Source organism: Giraffa tippelskirchi, chromosome 12, assembly GCF_054371585.1.
Source record: "Giraffa tippelskirchi isolate mGirTip1 chromosome 12, T2T-mGirTip1v1.2.pri, whole genome shotgun sequence".
NCBI lineage: Eukaryota > Metazoa > Chordata > Mammalia > Artiodactyla > Giraffidae > Giraffa > Giraffa tippelskirchi.
Genome location: NC_137286.1, coordinates 49,686,611 through 49,703,942, shown reverse-complemented (window position 1 = coordinate 49,703,942; position 17,332 = coordinate 49,686,611). Strand labels below are relative to the sequence as shown.

The 17,332-nt window shown below is 45.0% G+C and overlaps 1 protein-coding gene and 1 long non-coding RNA gene across 6 annotated transcripts in view; both read left to right on the top strand.

Annotated features, from left to right (window-relative positions):
* Positions 1-17,332, top strand: part of AGBL1 (AGBL carboxypeptidase 1) — an 867,141-nt gene that overhangs the window by 124,568 nt on the left and 725,241 nt on the right. For all 4 annotated transcript variants that reach the window (XM_081550439.1, XM_081550438.1, XM_081550443.1 and 1 more), the window contains one exon: positions 4,763-4,800. In XM_081550439.1, the coding sequence (XP_081406565.1) occupies positions 4,763-4,800 (38 nt within the window). The remainder of the gene's footprint in view (positions 1-4,762; positions 4,801-17,332) is intronic.
* Positions 12,257-17,222, top strand: LOC145529788 (uncharacterized). Of its 2 annotated transcripts, XR_014071349.1 has the most exons (3): positions 12,257-12,404; positions 12,656-15,304; positions 15,412-16,395. It is a non-coding gene; the product is annotated as an uncharacterized LOC145529788 (long non-coding RNA). The 2 variants fall into 2 exon arrangements; XR_014071348.1 differs by lacking the exon at positions 12,656-15,304 and having other exon boundaries at positions 15,412-17,222.

Sequence of the window (17,332 nt, the reverse complement as noted above, 5' to 3'; positions counted from 1 at the left end):
CTAGTTAGTAACTGCTGAACTGAATTTATAGTTCCGATTGGATCACAACCTACAGCTTCCCTGGTGGCTCAGATGGTAAAGAATCTGCCTGCAATGCAGCAGAAACCCAGGTTCGATCCCTGGGTCAGGAGGATCCCTTGGAGAAAGGAATGGCTATCCACTCCAGGATTCTTGCCTGGACAATTCCATTGACAGAGAAGTCTGATGGGATACAGTTCATAGAATGTCAAAGAGTCAGACAGGATTGAGTGACTAAAAGCAACAAACAATTGGGTCACAGCCTATGACCCACAGTTTGAAAAACACTATGCCTGGAAAATCTAGCAACTTCCAGTTTTAAACTGAATCCCCTCTAATTCCTTTTCCTTGACTGCGTGTTATCTGAGTTTCTTAGGGGTTTCCTTCCCTCTAGTTCAGATGTTTCCTGGGCCAGTTCTCTATTCAGCTCTTGATTGAATTTCTTCACAGATAGCCCCTGTTTCTGTGGCTACAACTGGTGTTGCTACTATCATGATTCATAAATATACACCCCAACTCTGGGTGTCCTCCAGAATCCTCAATCTGTGTTTCCAGTAGCGTTTTGAATAGTTCTGTGTAGCTTTGTCCCCATCATCTCGAGCTCAGCATGTCCCAAATCAAAATCATTATCTTCTCTAAACACCTCAATTTCCCTCTTTGCTGGGTGAATTGTTCTCCCAATTACCTTGGCTAAAAATTCCAGGCTGTCATTGACTCTTCCCTTTCCTTCACCCTTTATCACTGGCCTGTTTATCATCAAATTTTACTGATTCTGTTCCTGGTGAATTTGAGGTCCTTACTTTATAAGAAGTTCGGAGACAAAGTGATAGGTAAAAGTGGATTTATTTAGAGAGAAACATACTCTACAGATAGAGTGTGGAGTCTCACAGAAGGCAAGAGAGAGAAGCCTTGAAATATGCTGTGGTTAGTTTTTATGAGCTGGGTGGTTTCACAGGCTGGGCTTCCCTGGGTTGAGAAGAACCTCTGGAGGAGGGCATGGCAATGCAACCCAGTATTCTTGCCTGGGAAACCCCATGGACAGAGGAGCCTGACGGGCTACAGTTCATGGGGTTGTATAAGTCAGACACGACTTAGCACTGAACAACAATAAATTTCACAGGCCAGGGAGGATTATTGTTATTTCAGGGGAGGGGTGAGATTTCCAGAAGTTGGGCCACCACCCACTTTTTGGCCTTTTATGGTTGGCCTCAGAGCTGTCATGGCACTGGTGGGTGTGTCTCTTAGCTTACGCTAATATGTTACACTGAGCGCGTAATGAGGCTCAAAGTCTATTGGAAGTCGGATCCCCTGCCACCTTGGATCTAGTCGGTTCTAACCAGTCTTTGTCATGTCTCATGGTTGTGTCATTCCTTTAAAAGTTGTGCTCTGCCCCCTTTCCTCCTGTTTCAATTCTTTGCTCAAATTCTTCCTCTCACTTTTCCATCCTTGACGCCATACCCTCTTGATAGAAGAAATGGAATGGCTTCTTATTATCTATGAAATTGTATCTAAACTTATACTGGATTTTGGTCTCGAACCTGATGCACATTGTTGTTCTAAATGTGCCCTTTGCTGTGTTATGGATTGATCCCCCAATTAGAAGGACAAAATATTTACAAACAAAGAAAAGAAAGACATATTTTCTGGTTCCTCAGGAACCAATCTCCCATCTTTGACTAATATGACACTTACCATGTGTTTTCTGCTGTATCATGTCACTGTTTGGATTCATGTTTATTTATTGTGTTATCACACCATTGGCATCCCTGGTGGCTTAGATAGTAAAGAATCTGCCTGCAATGCAGGAGACCCAGGTTCCATCACTGAGTCAGGAAGACCCCCTGGAGAAGGAAATGGCACTATTCTCCAGTATTGTTGCCTTGAGAATCCCATGGACTGAGGAGCCTGGCGGGCTAGTCTGTGGGGGTCGCAAAGAGTTGAACATGACTGAGCAACTAACACTTTCAGTTTTCAGTGGAGCAGTACCTGATAGTGAATCCCCCAAACAAATATGCCATGCAAATCAGAAATGCAGGGTTGCCCTACGACCTGGTTGTAATCTAAGATTAGGCTAGATATTCTGCCTGGGATACCCCCATTCTTTCTTTTCCTGTTTCTACAGTTTCCTTCTTCTTTGCTAACCCCCTTTGATGAACTCAATGCGGCTACTCTTCTTTTGAACCCCAAAGTACTGATTTTGATTTTGTCTCAGCTCAAGCCAGGCTTTCTGTACTGTGGCTCATGGAGTTTCCACATTGGCTTGGGCTCTCAGCAATGCCTTCAAAGTGCCTGTTTTTAGAGTCACTGAGGTTAGGGAACCGTTAGCTGAAACTGCTCACCTTGGCCAGGCACTTGCATGAGTTATCTTGAAATAAGAGGTCCTGATAATGAACACAGTTCATTATGCCAAAACGTAACCAGGAGAATTTGGGAGGGGCTGGACGGAGGGTGGAGATGCCAGTCCATGTGCCCTACCAACCTCCCAGAATCTTTCTCGATGGAATACATCTTGGCTAATAGATGCACGCACCCCCAGGAAGGACCCTGAGTCAGACTGAATATGCATCAAGTGAGATGCTTGGCCAGAGACAACCTAGAAACGAATCCCATTACCATAAAACCCGAGACTGCGAGCTACATGGCAGAGCGGTTCCCTGGGTCCCCAGCTCTCCTCCCGGGCCCCCTTCCCAACAATGCTTTTTGTTTTGTCAGTACATGTCTCACCTTGGACAGCTGATTTCCAAATATTAGATAAGAAGGTGTTCCCCTTCCTGCAACACCACTGTGTAGAGTTAAAAAGAGGGTGACTGAGGAAGCTGAAAGTTGATTTGAGGAAATTGTGGTTAGGAAGGAGAAATGATGTAGTCCATTGGTGAAAACTAGCCTCACTTTCTTTACAAGTGTCCTGAAGCTGGGTGGGTCTCACTGGGCTGGGGTCATCCCAACGGTGGATTTATGTCTTTGAGCATCAGGCCACTGCTTTGAAGGATTCTCTCATAGATAATGGGAAGCAATCATGTTTCAAGTGCCTAATTTCTATTTTAGTTTAGTTTTTTTTAATTTAGTTTTTATTTTATTTTGTTCATTCCTTTGTTATTATTATTTTTCACCATCAGCTCTATTGCTCAATGTAAAAGTGTTAGTTGCTCAGGCGTGTGTGACTCTTTGTGATCCCACAGACTGGAGCTTCTGTCCATGAAATTCTCCAGGCAAGAATACTGAAGTGGGTAGCCATTCCCTTCTCCAGGGGATCTTCCTGACCCAGGGATTGAACCCAGGTCTCCTGCATTGCAGGTAGATTCTTTACCATCTGAGCCACCAAGGAAATAGTACATAATATATTGCAAAGAGAATTGTTCCTTATCAACTATACAGAGACCAGGGCAAAGAAAGTACAAGATAAACTCTGAAGACCAATGGATGTGTAGGAAACAAAGATGCGAGAAGAGAGATTTCTGGATTTGGGGTCTCAGTTCAGCTCCCATGTCTATGAAATCTTGAAATAGTGATATATTTTCTTTGGCCTGTTCCCCCAGTTCTCAGAAGGGTGCTGGGAACATATCACTGGGTTTTTTTCTGTTGTTGTTCAGTTGCTAAGTCGTGTCTGACTCTTTGTGACCCCATGGACCATAGCACCCTAGGCTCTCCTGTCCTTCACTATCTCCTGGGGTTTGCTCAAACTCATGTCCACTGAGTTGGTGATGCCATCCAACCATCTCACCCTCTATCATGCCCTTCTCCTCCTGCCCTCAATCTTTCCCAGCTCAGGGTCTTTTGCAGTGAGTTGGCTTTTTCCATCAGGTGGCCAAAGAATTAGAGCTTTAGCTTCAGCATCAGTCCTTCCAATGGTTATTCAGGCTTAATTTCCTTTAGGATGGACTGGTTGGATCCCCTTGCTGTCCAAGGGACTCTCAAGTGTCTTTTCCAGCCTCACAATTTGAAAGCATTTCTGTTGAATAGGCTTTAAGGATAAGTTAGTAGGGCTGTGCAGAATACTTCTTCTTCTTTTTTTTTTTTAAAGCAAACCCACTCTCCTTCCCAGAATCACACCACAGAGTCCTCAGTGCCATGACGTTTCCCTCTGCCATACGAGTGGGTCTTCGTGTGACCTTCCCAGGCTCAGGGAGCAGACTAAAGTCACTAAGCCTTGGGCCAAAGGCATTTTCATTCTCTGTGCCTCCTCTTGCTGTTACAAAGGCTGTCAAATTCCTTTATGGAAGAAAACAACGCATTTGGAATAAAAATGCAATATAGCCATTTTCTACCCTAAGGAACCAGCTTCATTTTCCAATGTGTGAATGTTTTCGAGTGTGTCCCCTGGGCCCTGAGTATTTCAAGAAGTTTGCAGTGAACTGCTGTACTCACCCAGCCTCCAAGGCTCACTCCCTCCCGACTCCTTCCACCGGGTCCCCAGGGTTTCCAGGTATAAATCAAGGGCCTGTGAGAGCTCTGGCTGGAAGGATCAAAGTGTGAGGAAGTTGGTGGGGGGGCGGGGGAGGGGCAAGAGACTCCCAGCAGCAGAAGGAACTCTTGAGATCCATTTGCAAGACAGACGCTTCACTCAGCAGGATTTCTGCATTCCTGGCCCTTGAAGGGCCAGCAGTAGAGTCCATGGAATGCCAGCTACCTGGTTACTAACAGGACAGTTAGGCGGCAGCAATGAGCAGGCCGGCCGTGGGATCTGTGGGCTAACAAAGAAGACCACGGAACACTGGCTTGACCACTTGTCTTTCTCTCTCCCCAGGGCAGCCGCTGAAGTTCTGGCAGCATTGCTGAAATCCAGTAAGTGCCTCTTTTGAAACACGGTGCTTTCTTTCCCCTCTGAGTTCAGTGAAAGATGCTCTTCTGTCTCCATGGCTCATTTTCAACCTGGAAGGCAATTGAGCCATTCCTGGCTCTTTGGGGTGAGAGGGAGGGTACGATGGCTGTTCCAAGCTCGGGGCTGCAAAGAGAGATGGATGTGGATGTGCCCATACCTAATACTGCCAACACAAGCCACTCTATCGGGACCATGGTGTCTACTGCAGACCCGAGGAACTCTCCAGCTCCTTCTAATGGGACCAACAGCCCTTAAGAACTGTTGGAATAAACTGCAGTTTCCAGTCGGATTGTCCTATGAATGAAAAGTTTATGAGAGCAAGTGGGAAGCCTGACTCTTCCCTTTGTTTCGCAACTCAGCTTGTGACTGTATTCTTAGGCAGATGGGGTGTTGTAATAGCTTGGCCAGTACAGATACTGATAACAAATTTATATTAAAAAGTTGGCTCCTTTCTCGGTTGCTTGAGTGATTGCAAAAGCATAGCTCTGGGGGTCTGAATAATTTGAGATTTTTCTTTCTGTTTTTGCCTCATAGCCCTGGTCTAATTACATTGGGAGTCAATTTCATGTGAGCGATATAGTAGAAGGCACCGTGCACTTGGGAGGGAAGAAGTCTCAGCTTAATGTTTTCTATTCCCCCCTCCCCTTTACCTCTTCATCTATTTTAATTTGGCACCTTGGAAACCAGCTGCTTCAATTGTGATAGTTGTTTCTCTGTAGGGAGCCGGAGGCCTGTGGGTAATAGGTGAGCTTTAATAAAACCTAGAAATAAATAAATAAATAAAAATCACCCTGCCCCCACCACACATCTGTCTCAGCTCCAAGTGCAGAGAAAGAGTCGTATCACATAATGCTTCCCTTTGTAGACTGAAAAAATAGTTGAATCTTGGATTCATTTGGTTTATTGGAACTTGATACAATGTTCAGGTCTATCCAAAGTTGCCTGACCTGAAGGGAGAGTGGAGGTGGTTAGAGCAGGTGAGGGAGTGAAGAGTGAGCGGTTAGAAAGCCCACCAGGCGGGAGGGAATGCGCAAGTGTTACCTGCAGGCTATGGGGATATTGCAGAGAAGAAGCCAATTCTGTCTCCATATTGGAATATGTTTCTTTGACTTGCTTTTCATTGTTTTTGTTACTATGTTGTTGTTGAGTCACTCAGTCGTGTCCGACTCTTTGCGACCCCAGGGACTGCAGCACATCAGGCTCCTCTGTCCTTCACCATCTCCTGGAGTCTGCTCAGACTCATGTCCATTGAGTCAGTGATGCCATCCAACCATCTCATCCTCTGTTGCCCCCTTCTCCTCCTGCCTTCAATCTCTCCCAGCATCAGGGTCTTTTCCAGTGAATCAGCTCTTTGCATCAGGCTGCCAAAGTACTACAGCTTCAACTTCAGCATCAATGCTCCCCATGAAATTCAGGACTGATTTCCTTGAGGATGGACTGGTTCAATCTTCTTACAGTCCAAAGGTCTCTCAAGAGTCTTCTCCAGCACAATTTGAAAGCCTTAGTTTTTCAGCACTCAGCCTTCTTTATGGTCCAGCTCTCCCATCTGTACATGATTACTGGAAAAATCATAGCTTTGACTATACAGACCTTTGTCAGCAAAGTGATGTCTCTACTTTTTAATACACTGTCTAGATTTGTCATAGCTTTTCTTCCAAGGAGCAAGTGTCTCTTGATTTCACAGCTGCAGTCACAGTCTTCAGCTGATTTTGGAGCCCAAGAAAATAAAATCTGCCACTGTTTCCAGTGCAAATATTGACTGATTCAGATTTGGAGGATTAACTGGGTTTCAACACACTAGTCGAGCTTAGCAAATGGAGTGGACTGTCCTAGGGGCTCAGTTTTAAGTTTCTAATGTCTACTCTCTCTCCAGAGCTCAGCTCAGGCATCATTCCCTCTGAAAACGTTTTTCCTAACTATCAAGACCAGGCTAGATGCCCCTCCTCTACACACACATAGGCTCTCTCAACTCAGCATTGATTGCACTGCATTGAATTTGTTGTTTGCCCACCTCTCCCAGTTGATTGCAAGCTTTTTATGGCAAGGGTCATCTTCACTGAATGTTGTTTTACTTGCATCAGCACAACATAAAGGCTAAAATAAATATTTGTGTGTGTGTGTGTGTGTGCGCGCGCGCGCGCTCAGTTACTCAGTCGTGTTGGACTCTTTGCCACCTCATGGACTGTAGCCCACCAGGATCCTCTGTCCACGGGATTCTCTAGGCAAGAATACTGGAGTGGGTTGCCATGCTCTCCTCCAGGGGATCTTCCTGATCCAGGGATCTTCACAACCCATGTCTCCTGCATCTCCTCCATTAGCTGGTGAATTCTTTACCACTGAGCCACCTGGGAGGCCCCAAGTATTTGTGTACCAATGTTGAAATGAATAAATGATTTCTGATATTTACATGTATAAAAATGGCAATACCATCTTCTACTACCCTCTTCTACTGAATCCAATAACCAATGCATAGAACCAATGATCTTAGTTCCAATGTCTGTTTAACTGTAAGGATAGACTGTCAGGGAAATGATAGCCTGCCATCTTGTACATATAAAACAGGTTTTTTTTTTCCCCATTAGAAGGCTGTGTAGGGCTATTTGCTAATTCTTCTGAGCTGTCCACATATATTTTGTCTGAGTCTTAGGTCCACAGTTGGATGAGAACTTCTGTAAAGTTCTTTCTGCCATTAATCAACCTTACTGTTTACCAAGGTTTTTCAGCCTTGACACTCTTGGCATTTTGAATTGGATAATTCTGAGTTCTTGAGGCCTCTCCTGTGTATTTCAGAATGTTTAGCAGCATCACTGGCCTCAACTCACCAGATGCCAGGAGCACTCCCAGTTGTAATGAACAAAGCTGTCTTTACACAATGGTAATATCCCCTAGCATGTCAAAATTGCCTCCTTCTGAGAATTGCTGATGTATATATGACTATATAGGAGTTGGAGCTCATTCAGGATTTCAAATGATCTCTCCTAAATACTTTTATTAGTATTTCATAGAAGTGCTTATTTTGTCTTGCATGGTTGTTTAGTTGTAACAGTCATGTCCAACTCTTTGTGACCCCATGGACTGTAGCCTGCCAGGCTCCTCTGTCCGTGGGATTTCCCAGGCAAGAATACTGGAGTGGGTTGCCATTCCCTTCTCCAGGGGATCTTCCTGACCCAGGAATCGAACCCTGCATTTTCTGCATTGGCAGGCAGATTCTTTACTACTGAGGCACCAGGAAAGCCCTTGCATTATTGATCTTAAATTCCCCAGCACTGGCATCATTCCTGTGGATTCAAATGAGGTAGGAATACGAATGGCAGAAAGTCATTATGAACATGCAGAAGTCACTTGGGAGGGAGAATGTTCTAGAGCTTTAGAGAATCTTAGCACAAGGAGGGCACAAAGTTCTAGTACCAGTGCCAACTCCCATGTGTGGGTAGAAGGATTCTGAGATCACGTTTGAGCTCAGCAGGAAAGAAGACTGTGTTTTTATCTTTTTTTTTAAATTGAAGTACAGTTGATGTACAATATTATACAGAGTATAGGTGTACAATATAGTGATTCACAAGTTTTTTGGTGATTCACAATTTTTAGAGGTTATATTCCATTTATAGTTATTATAAAATATTGGCTATATTCCCTGTGTTGTACAGTATATCCTTGTAGCTTATTTCGTACCTAATAGTTTTTACCTCTTAATCCTGTACCCCTATGTTGCTCCTATCCACTTCCCTTTCCCTACTGTTATGCACTAGTTTGTTCCCTCTATCTGTAAATCTGCTTCTTTGTTGTTATAGTCACTGGTTTGTGGTATTTTTTGATTCCCCTATAAGTGATATCATATAGTATTTGTCTTCCTCTGACTTATTCACTTAGCATAATTCCCCCTAAGCCCATAGATGATGCTGCAAATAGCAAACTTTCATTCCTTTTTAATGACTGCATAGTATTCCATCATCTGTGTATATACCGCTCTTCTTTATCCATTTATCTGTGAATAGAGACTTAGGCTTCTTCCATATTTCAGCAATCACTAGTAATGCTGCTATGAACATTGGGATGTATGTATCTGTTGGAATTAAGTTTTTCTTTTTTTTCAGATATACACCCAGGAGTTGAATTGGTAGGTCATATGTAGTTCTATTTTTAGTTTCTGAGAAACCTCCATACTGCTTTCCACTGTGGCTGCACCAATTTATATTCCCACCAACAATGTAGGAAGGTTCAAGAGGGCTGTGTTTCAATAACAGGGTCTTTCATGGATTTGGGCAGGAGCAGTTGCCGTCTTTGTTCTACCAGCGTTACCAGTATTTTGTGGCATGTGAGGTCTGAATATGTATGCTAGTGCTGCATTTAGGCTGGCTGGAATACTGCAGGGGAGATGGTTGTCATGGAATTCTGCAGTTGTCTCCAAATGCCTTCTTGTATAGTTAAGATTTGACATGGAATGTCAATTTGGATCCCAGATGAGATTGTTTCCACTGAACCTAAATGCAGGAAGTTAATTACTGTCTAAAATTCAAATCCTCACTGCGTGACACTGATACCTGGAATATCCCCATGAACATTTATCTCTTGAAAGCACACTCTGTTTAGCTGGTGGTTATTCTAGCCTTCATACTTATACCTATCAGTATAAAAGTTGTCCTTCTTAGTAGATCTCTATAATTTCATCACGGGGCTTCCTTAGTGGCTCCGTGGTAAAGAATCCTCCTGCCAATGTAGGAGACATGAGTTCGATCCCTGGTCTGGGAGACCCCCCGGAGAAGGAAATGGCAACCCATTCCAGTATTCTTGCCTGGGAAATCCCCGTGGACAGTGGAGAGCCTGGCGGCGGCAGGATACAGTCCATGGGGTCGCAAAGAGTCAGACAGGACTTAGCGACTGAACAACAACAATATAATTGTGTCACAAAAGGAGAATATTCCCCAGTCAAAATAGAGCCCGAAGGACTTATCTAGCACCTTGCTGACAGTAAACACGGGTGGGCTTGGGAATCTGAGGTCAAAAGTCTTATCAGTAGTAGGTGACGGGAAGTAACCCCCATCGGTAACAGAATAGGGCTGAGGAATCTGGGAGCCTTGGAGCCACCCACTGTAACAAAGAGAGGCAGAGAACACCAGTTCTCATTAGGACAGTTTCGTTATTTTGTTTCAGCTCTTTTTTCCATCAAGTAGCTTCTGCATGAGAAGCCAAAGCAGGGAAGGCAGATGGTAGGCAGAGAGAAACGTACCAAAAGACAGCTCTCATCTCTTTCTCTTTCTAAGCAACAGCAGGCAAAATAAACTTGGAAGTTCTAGGCATTTTCCCCAATAACTTCTGAAATTTAGAATCCTAATAATTAAGGTCATTGCTCATTCAAGAGTCCTTTTTGTGTGTACATGGAATGATCTAATCCAGAGTCCATGCCTTTATTCTATCAGCTTCCCTCTTTCTACCCACACATGTGCAAATGCTAAATCTTCCTTTCTGAAAGTTTTACCCTTTTATGCTTTATCCTACACGAAAACATTTAGCTTTTTATCCCCAAAACTTAATAAAGGTTTAATTAAGAAATAAGGCTTCTATGGCAGGCAATTGTTTTCCCCCAGTAAATCAAAATAATACATGGTCCTTTGCCCTATCCCTTTTAAAATTTTTATTAATTTATTGTAGTTGGCTTACAATGTGTTACTTTCTGCTGTACAGCAAGGTATCTCACTTATATATATTCTTTTTTATATTATTTTCCATTATGGTTTATCTCAGAATATTGAATATAGTTCCCTGTGCTAAACAGTAGGACCTTGTTGTTCATCCAACAAACCCCAAACTCCCACTCCACCCCTCTCCCATCCTCCCTCCTCTTTGGCAACTGCTCTGTTCTCTGTCCATGTGTGTGCATGCTCAGTCATGTCTGATTCTTTTGTGACCCCATGGACTATAGCCCGCCAGGCTCCTCTGTCCATGGGATTTTCCAGGCAAGAATCCTGGAGAGGGCTGCTGTTTCCTTCTAAAGGGGATCTTTCCAACCCAGGGATCAAACCTGAGTCTCCTGCATTGGCAGGCAGATTCTTTACCACTGAGTCACCAGGGAAGCTTCCAGGTAGTATGTACCCTGACATCCTTCCATGAGCATTAGGTATAAACGGAGTTTGGAGAAGAGGCCCTGGCAGGGATGCTTGGAGTGAGCGTGTGCTGCGGGATTCTTTCTGATCTGTACCGGCTCCAGTGGTGAATCTTTGTGTGATGCCTTGGCAGTCACCTTGCTGCCCAGCTTTAAAGGTCACATTCTCACAACAAGGAAACATTTGAAGCACTTTCTGGCTCAGGCCCTATATCTTATTTATGTATTTTAAAATTCTTAATGGGCCGTGTAGCATGCAGGATCTTAGCCCTCTGCAGTGGAAGCATGGAGTTTTAACCACTGGACCGTCAGGGAGGTCCCAGGCCCTACCTCTTGGTAAGAGGGTGATGGGTCTACGTCAGACCACTCTCCAGCTTCAGAGTTTTCATTTAGAGGAGTCTGGGAATTTGCATAAGTTGAGGTGATGGGGAGGGTGCTTGAAATGGGAAAGTGAGTTAGTGGAGGGATGGCGAATGCAGGGGAGTTGGGGCAAGTTTGGCAGGAAGAGGGCTTCTCTGTGATCTCCCTAGGGAAACCTGTTGGGCGGGATCCAGGGGACAGTGCATCCTGTTTCTAGGGCAAGGGGCCTTTTGGTGCCTCTCAGGCTCTCAGAGGTCCTCTCCTGTGGTCTGTCAATCAGTTGTGCAAGGACCGGAGGCCGTGATGGTCAGAGAGATGCTCTGTGGCAATATGTCAAAGAACTAGGCGTGTAAGAAATGTCCTGACTGCTGTTGCAGGAATTCTAGGAGCTCTTAGTTCTCAGCAGGGCATCAGTGTTTTAGGATGGTAGGCACAGTAGTTCCTTTGAACTTCTGACACACACCAGTAGCTGTGGGGCAGTATAGCCTTCTTGGGGTTCACATGTACAGTCCGGGTTACCGCGGGGCCTGGAATCTGTCCTCCTGGCTTCCTGGGTTGTCTGGACAAGCCAGGTACCCCTGGGTTCTACCTAGGGAGTGTTTTCCCTTTAGTTTCCAGCTGAAGGCCATGGAGTCAGACCATTAGAGCTGGAAAAGACCTTCTAGGTTGCTTAGAGCAGTGGTGTTCAATCTTTTTTTTTTTTCTGAGTAGAGAGCTGAGCGCTCCCTGTCCATTTCCCAATGATTCTTGCCTTAAGGTGGCCTCTGAGACACATTCATGAAAATACAGGGCTCCCTGAGAACCTACGATACTTAATCTTTTCTAGAATTGAAATATATTTGACACTTAACATTGTATACATGTAACACATGTTGATTTGCTACCTCTGTATATTATGGTGGCCATGATAGCAATAATTTGCACATCTGTCCCATCACATAATTATCATTCCTTTTTAGTGGTTGGAATAATTAAGATCCAGTCTCTTAATGAATTGGATGCTGCTGCTGCTAAGTCGCTTCAGTTGTGTCCGACTCTGCGCGACCCCATAGACGGCAGCCCACAAGGCTGCGCTGTCCCCGGGATTCTCCAGGCAAGAATACTGGAGTGAGTTGCCATTTCCTTCTCCAGTGCATGAAAGGGAAAAGTGAAAGTGAAATCTCTCAGTCGTGTCCGACTCTTAGAGACCCCATAGACTGTAGCCCACCAGGCTCCTTCATCCATGTGATTTTCCAGGCAAGAGTACTGGAGTGGGGTGCCATTGCCTTCTCCGATGAATTGGATGATTATAATACAATTTGTTGTCTAGATCCCCCCAAAAAACTATTGGTTTTTATTCACCCCTCTCCTCATTTTAGGGCTTCCCAGGTGGTGCCAGTGGTAAAGAACTCACCTGCCAATGCAGGAGATGCAACAGACTCGGGTTCGATCCCTGGGTTGCAAAGATCCCCTGAAGGAGGGCATGGCAACCCACTCCAGTATTCTTGCCTGGACAATCCCATTGACACTGAAGCCTGGTGGGCTAGAGTCCATGGGGTTGAAAAGAGTTGGGCACGACTGAAGCCACACGCGCACGCATACTTCTAAGAACCAACTATCCTGCAATCAATGATTTCTGTATTTTTGCATATGAGTATGTGTGTATGTATTGCTGTGTATGTATCATGTGTTTTTCCTGCAGGGTGTACCTCCATGGGGGCTGGGGTCCCTACTATAGCCCCCACACCTCTCACTGAGCTGTGCCTAGAGAAACTCTAGCAGAGGGGTCCCCAACCTCTGGGATCTAACGCTTGATGATCTGAGGTGGAGCTGATGTAATAATAATAGAAGCAAAATTCACAATAAATGTAATGCACTTGAATCATCTGGAAACCATTCCCCCACTCTTGAAACCAGTCCCTGATGCCAAAAAGGTTGGGGACCACTGCTGTAACACAGTGTTAACTGAGGAAGTATTCTTATTTCCTGACTTAAGTCTCATATACCTGCTTTCAATATACCTTAATGAAGAGACCAGCCCAATTCCTATCCCTGGAAAGAATCGCACTGTGGTGTGATTACAGACCTGATGTGCTTTCTGCCACCATAACTGCTGGAGAAGTGAGCTGTGTTATTTCTGTGATGATCCAGAAATCGACTTCAGGTAATATGGATAGATTTTTGCATTTGTCACACTGGGATGGATGGCTGTGATGGACTTTGTGTGAATGTCAACTAGCAAGCTACAGCCATCACAGGGTGGGATGGACGTGACAACACAGATGTGTACCGTTCATTGACTGGCTTGAGTGTCATCAACTATGTATATACATGTCGCCTAGCAAGGAGGTCTCATCATACCCATTTCACAGGTATAGAAACTGAGGCCTGGAGAGCTTAAGTAATGCACACAGCTTGTGGACTGCAGAGCTTATCTGCTGTAGACCCCTGAAACCTGAGCCCTGTGCTTAGGATAGATGAAGGAGGGTAGGTTTGTTTAGCCCAAAGAAGATACAATTAAAAGCTGAAAGGAAGTTAAATGCTTTCTAAGTATTAGGATTTTTTTCTTCGTTTTTTTTTTTTTTTTTTTTGTGGTCGCGGCTGGCCTTTAGTTTAGAAAGTCCCTGGTCCATCCCATACAAGCATCTGAAGGGGACCCAGTGAGAGGTGCCCAATACATGCGCGTGGCTGCCCTAGAGGCCAGAGTCTCTGCTGTGAGGCTGGTGAACGATGCAGTGAGCGAGAGGAGAAGCGGACAAGACCGGGAGGGGTTACAGACCTCCATTATGTCATGCCGCACTCAACTTGGTAATTCCCCCCCACCCCTTGGCTCTTTTTTTTTGATTGAGTAATTTTTTCCCCCTAGTTGGGGAAATTCTTTCCCTGTAGTTGGGGGAGCTAGCTGATCGGTGGTGACCACAAAAGGCAGCTCCTGTAGTTCCTCCTCCTGCCATGTGGTGGTGCTGTTCTTTAAGTTATCTTGGTCGCGCTAGTCCAATGTTTATTTTCAGTGAGTAATTTGTTTATCAGGAGGTTATTTTAATCTAATTTTGGCCATATTTGCTATTCCACACTATCTGTGCTTCCCAGCGTTAGCAGCTTGCATGTCTTGAAGGAAATTAGCTGAAGATGGTCTCGGAGGCATTTGCTCAGCCATCATTTAAGGGAGCTGGGAGAAAGAAGGCAGGGTGAAAGGAGCCTGGGGTTGGAAAAGCTGCGGGAATTTGTTGCTCTCGAGGTGAGGTCAGCGTGATTGAGAGAGACGTACTGCGGGCGGGGGCATCTCGCATCTCGGGCCGCTTTTTTGAAGGGTGCCTCTGGTCAAGGGCAGCAAATTCTGCAAGTTACTTTCCCCATCTCCCTTGAAGCCCTGTGATAACCTGTATTTTCCTGTATCTTATTCACTTAAGGAAGATGTCCACCTGCCTTCCCGCGGTTCACAGGCATCCCACATCCCATTTGATAATATGTTTCGTGAGCTGGTCACTGCCAGCCTTCGAGAAAGGGGGCACGAAGGTGGGGAGTGGGAAGGGAATTATTGTTAGAGTACCTTTAATGAATAATGATCGTAACTATTAATTACAGAGCACTGGCCCTTGCCACATATTTTATATTTCCAGTTTACATATGAGGAAGTTGTCCTTAGGAGAGGTTAATGATTTCCCCCAAGATCCCGTAAGTAGTGAGTGGAGAACTGAGATTTGAACTCAGTTGTACCTGCCTTCAAAGCAGAAAATCTTCCCATTTCAAGGATGATTCCAGCCTTCCACATGGAGCCAAGGTAAACCTGGACTTGGCTAATGGGCAGACGACTTTTAATCAGTTGTCATTGTATTTGACTCAGTTTCCGGAGATGGGAGGGTTATACAGATTGAGTGGTTTGAGAGTGCTTTAGTAGAAGAAACAACTTTTTTAAAAACAGGAAGTCTTTTGAGGAGCGTTGCCTGCCGTGTGCTCAGTCGTGTCTGACTCCTTGCGACCCTGTGGACTGCAGCCCGCCAGGCTCCTCTGTCCGTGGGATGCTCTAGGCAAGAATACTAGAGTGGGTATTGGAGTGGGTAGCCATGCCCTTCTCCAGGGGAACTTCCCGACCCAGGGATCAAACTCACGTCTGCTGCATCTCCTGCATTGGCAGATGGATTCTTCACCAGTGCACCACCTGGGAAACCCTCTTCTGAGGAGGAGACACGTCTAAAGCAGATGAAACAGGAGCAGAAGTGGGGGAGCCCAGTGAATCGCAGCCTGACCTCGCCCTTGCCACCTCTCCTTTCCCTGGCCTGTGGTTGACACTGAGAAACTTTCACGGACGTTCCTTAGGGTTTGAAGGAATGAAGCTTGTGGACCTCTGAAGTACATATTCTCATGAGGCACTTTCAGAACTCAGTAAATTGTCAGAGATTATAATTTAAAGTTGGACAGATGCATCCTTTAGGAGGGTTGGAAAACTACACTCGTTTCTACTGTGCGCTGGTCCTAAGGAAGAGCTCCTCCAGTTTGGCTGAGAGATGCACAATTATTATTTTCATCCTTAAGCCCTAGTCAAGTAACTTTCAAAGCTCTTGGGACTAAGAGGACTAATGAAGCAATTAAACTTAACCTAATTAAGTGAGGAGGGTCAGCTTTCATTGGAAATTAGAATGATGTTAGTATGGTGCGTGCTAAGTCACTTCAGTCGTGTCCGATTATCACGGCCACATGGACTGTAGTCTGCTATGCTCCTCTGTGCATTGGATTCTCCAGGCAAGAATACTGGAGTGGGTTTCCATGACCTCTTCCAGGGGATCTTCCTGATCTAGGGATTGAACCTGCATCTCTTACATCTCCTGCATTGGCAGGAGGGCTCTTTACTTCTAGCCTCACCTGGGAAGCCCTGTTAGTATGGGCAGGATGGTAAACCACCTTCCTGAGGTGGCCAGGGTGTTCCAGGCACCCACACAGGGTATAACAGAACTGTGGACTGTGGTCGTGTATTTTCTCTGCTTGACATAAAACTGTTGTCTGCAGAATATATTGTTTTAATAAGACTGCAGCCATTCTGGTTCTCACACCCAAGAAGGAGGCTGGCTGTGTTTTAACCAGACGATCTTCTTCTCCAGCATTAAAGACCTGGTTTTCTCTCTAGCGCTTTCCCTCTGGCCTGATTATCTGACTGTAAATTTGAGCCATGATGTTGCTTTGACAACAGTGCAAATGTGTTCGGGGAGGCTCAGGGTCATGTGTGAAGGTAGCCTGTGTTTGCTGAAAGCTCAAACCTCTTACTCGCCAGAAGGATGAAACATGATGGAGAAGAGTGTTTGCACGATGGTCTCAACCCTGGCTCTCAACAGACTGAACTCAAATTGTGGCCACACTGGGTGGGTTCTGTCAAGATTCTGTGCTACATTTCCCCATTAATAAAGAAGGGAAGATGGTACCCTCTAAGGTAATTAGTAAGATTTAAACAAGGTGATGGGCTTCCCTGCTGGCTCAGTGGTAAAGAATCTGCCTGCAATGCAGGAAACCCTGGTTTAATCCCCGAATTGGGAAGATGCCCTGGAGGAGGGTATGGCAACCTCCTAGAGCATCCCCCATTCTCGCCTAGAGCATCCCATGGATAGAGGAACCTGGAAGGCTACAGCCCATGGGGTTGCAAAAAGTCAAACACGACTTAGCGACTAAACAATAACCACAACAACAAACAAGTTGCTGTACTCATTGTGGGAGCATAGTGCTAGATCTTAGTCTATCTCCATAAAGATCAACTCTCATTTTATTATCAGTACCACTTGAGGAATACTGAGTTTCAGAAATTGGTCATGCATGAGCATAAATCCTGTTGCAATGTCATTCTGTCTCCCAACATCTCCCTGACCGTTGAATGATACAGACTTGTTTTTAGTGTCTGTCTTCCTTCTATAAGTTTGTTTTTTTTCAATAAAAGAAGTAAGTAAATAGATGAACACAGCAGAACTGGCCTTCTGAGTTGATCCACATTCCCTTAAATGTAGTTTATTTTCATTCTGGGGAAGCAGGGGTTAACACCCAGGATTGCTGAGCTCTAAATAGCCTGGGTTTTA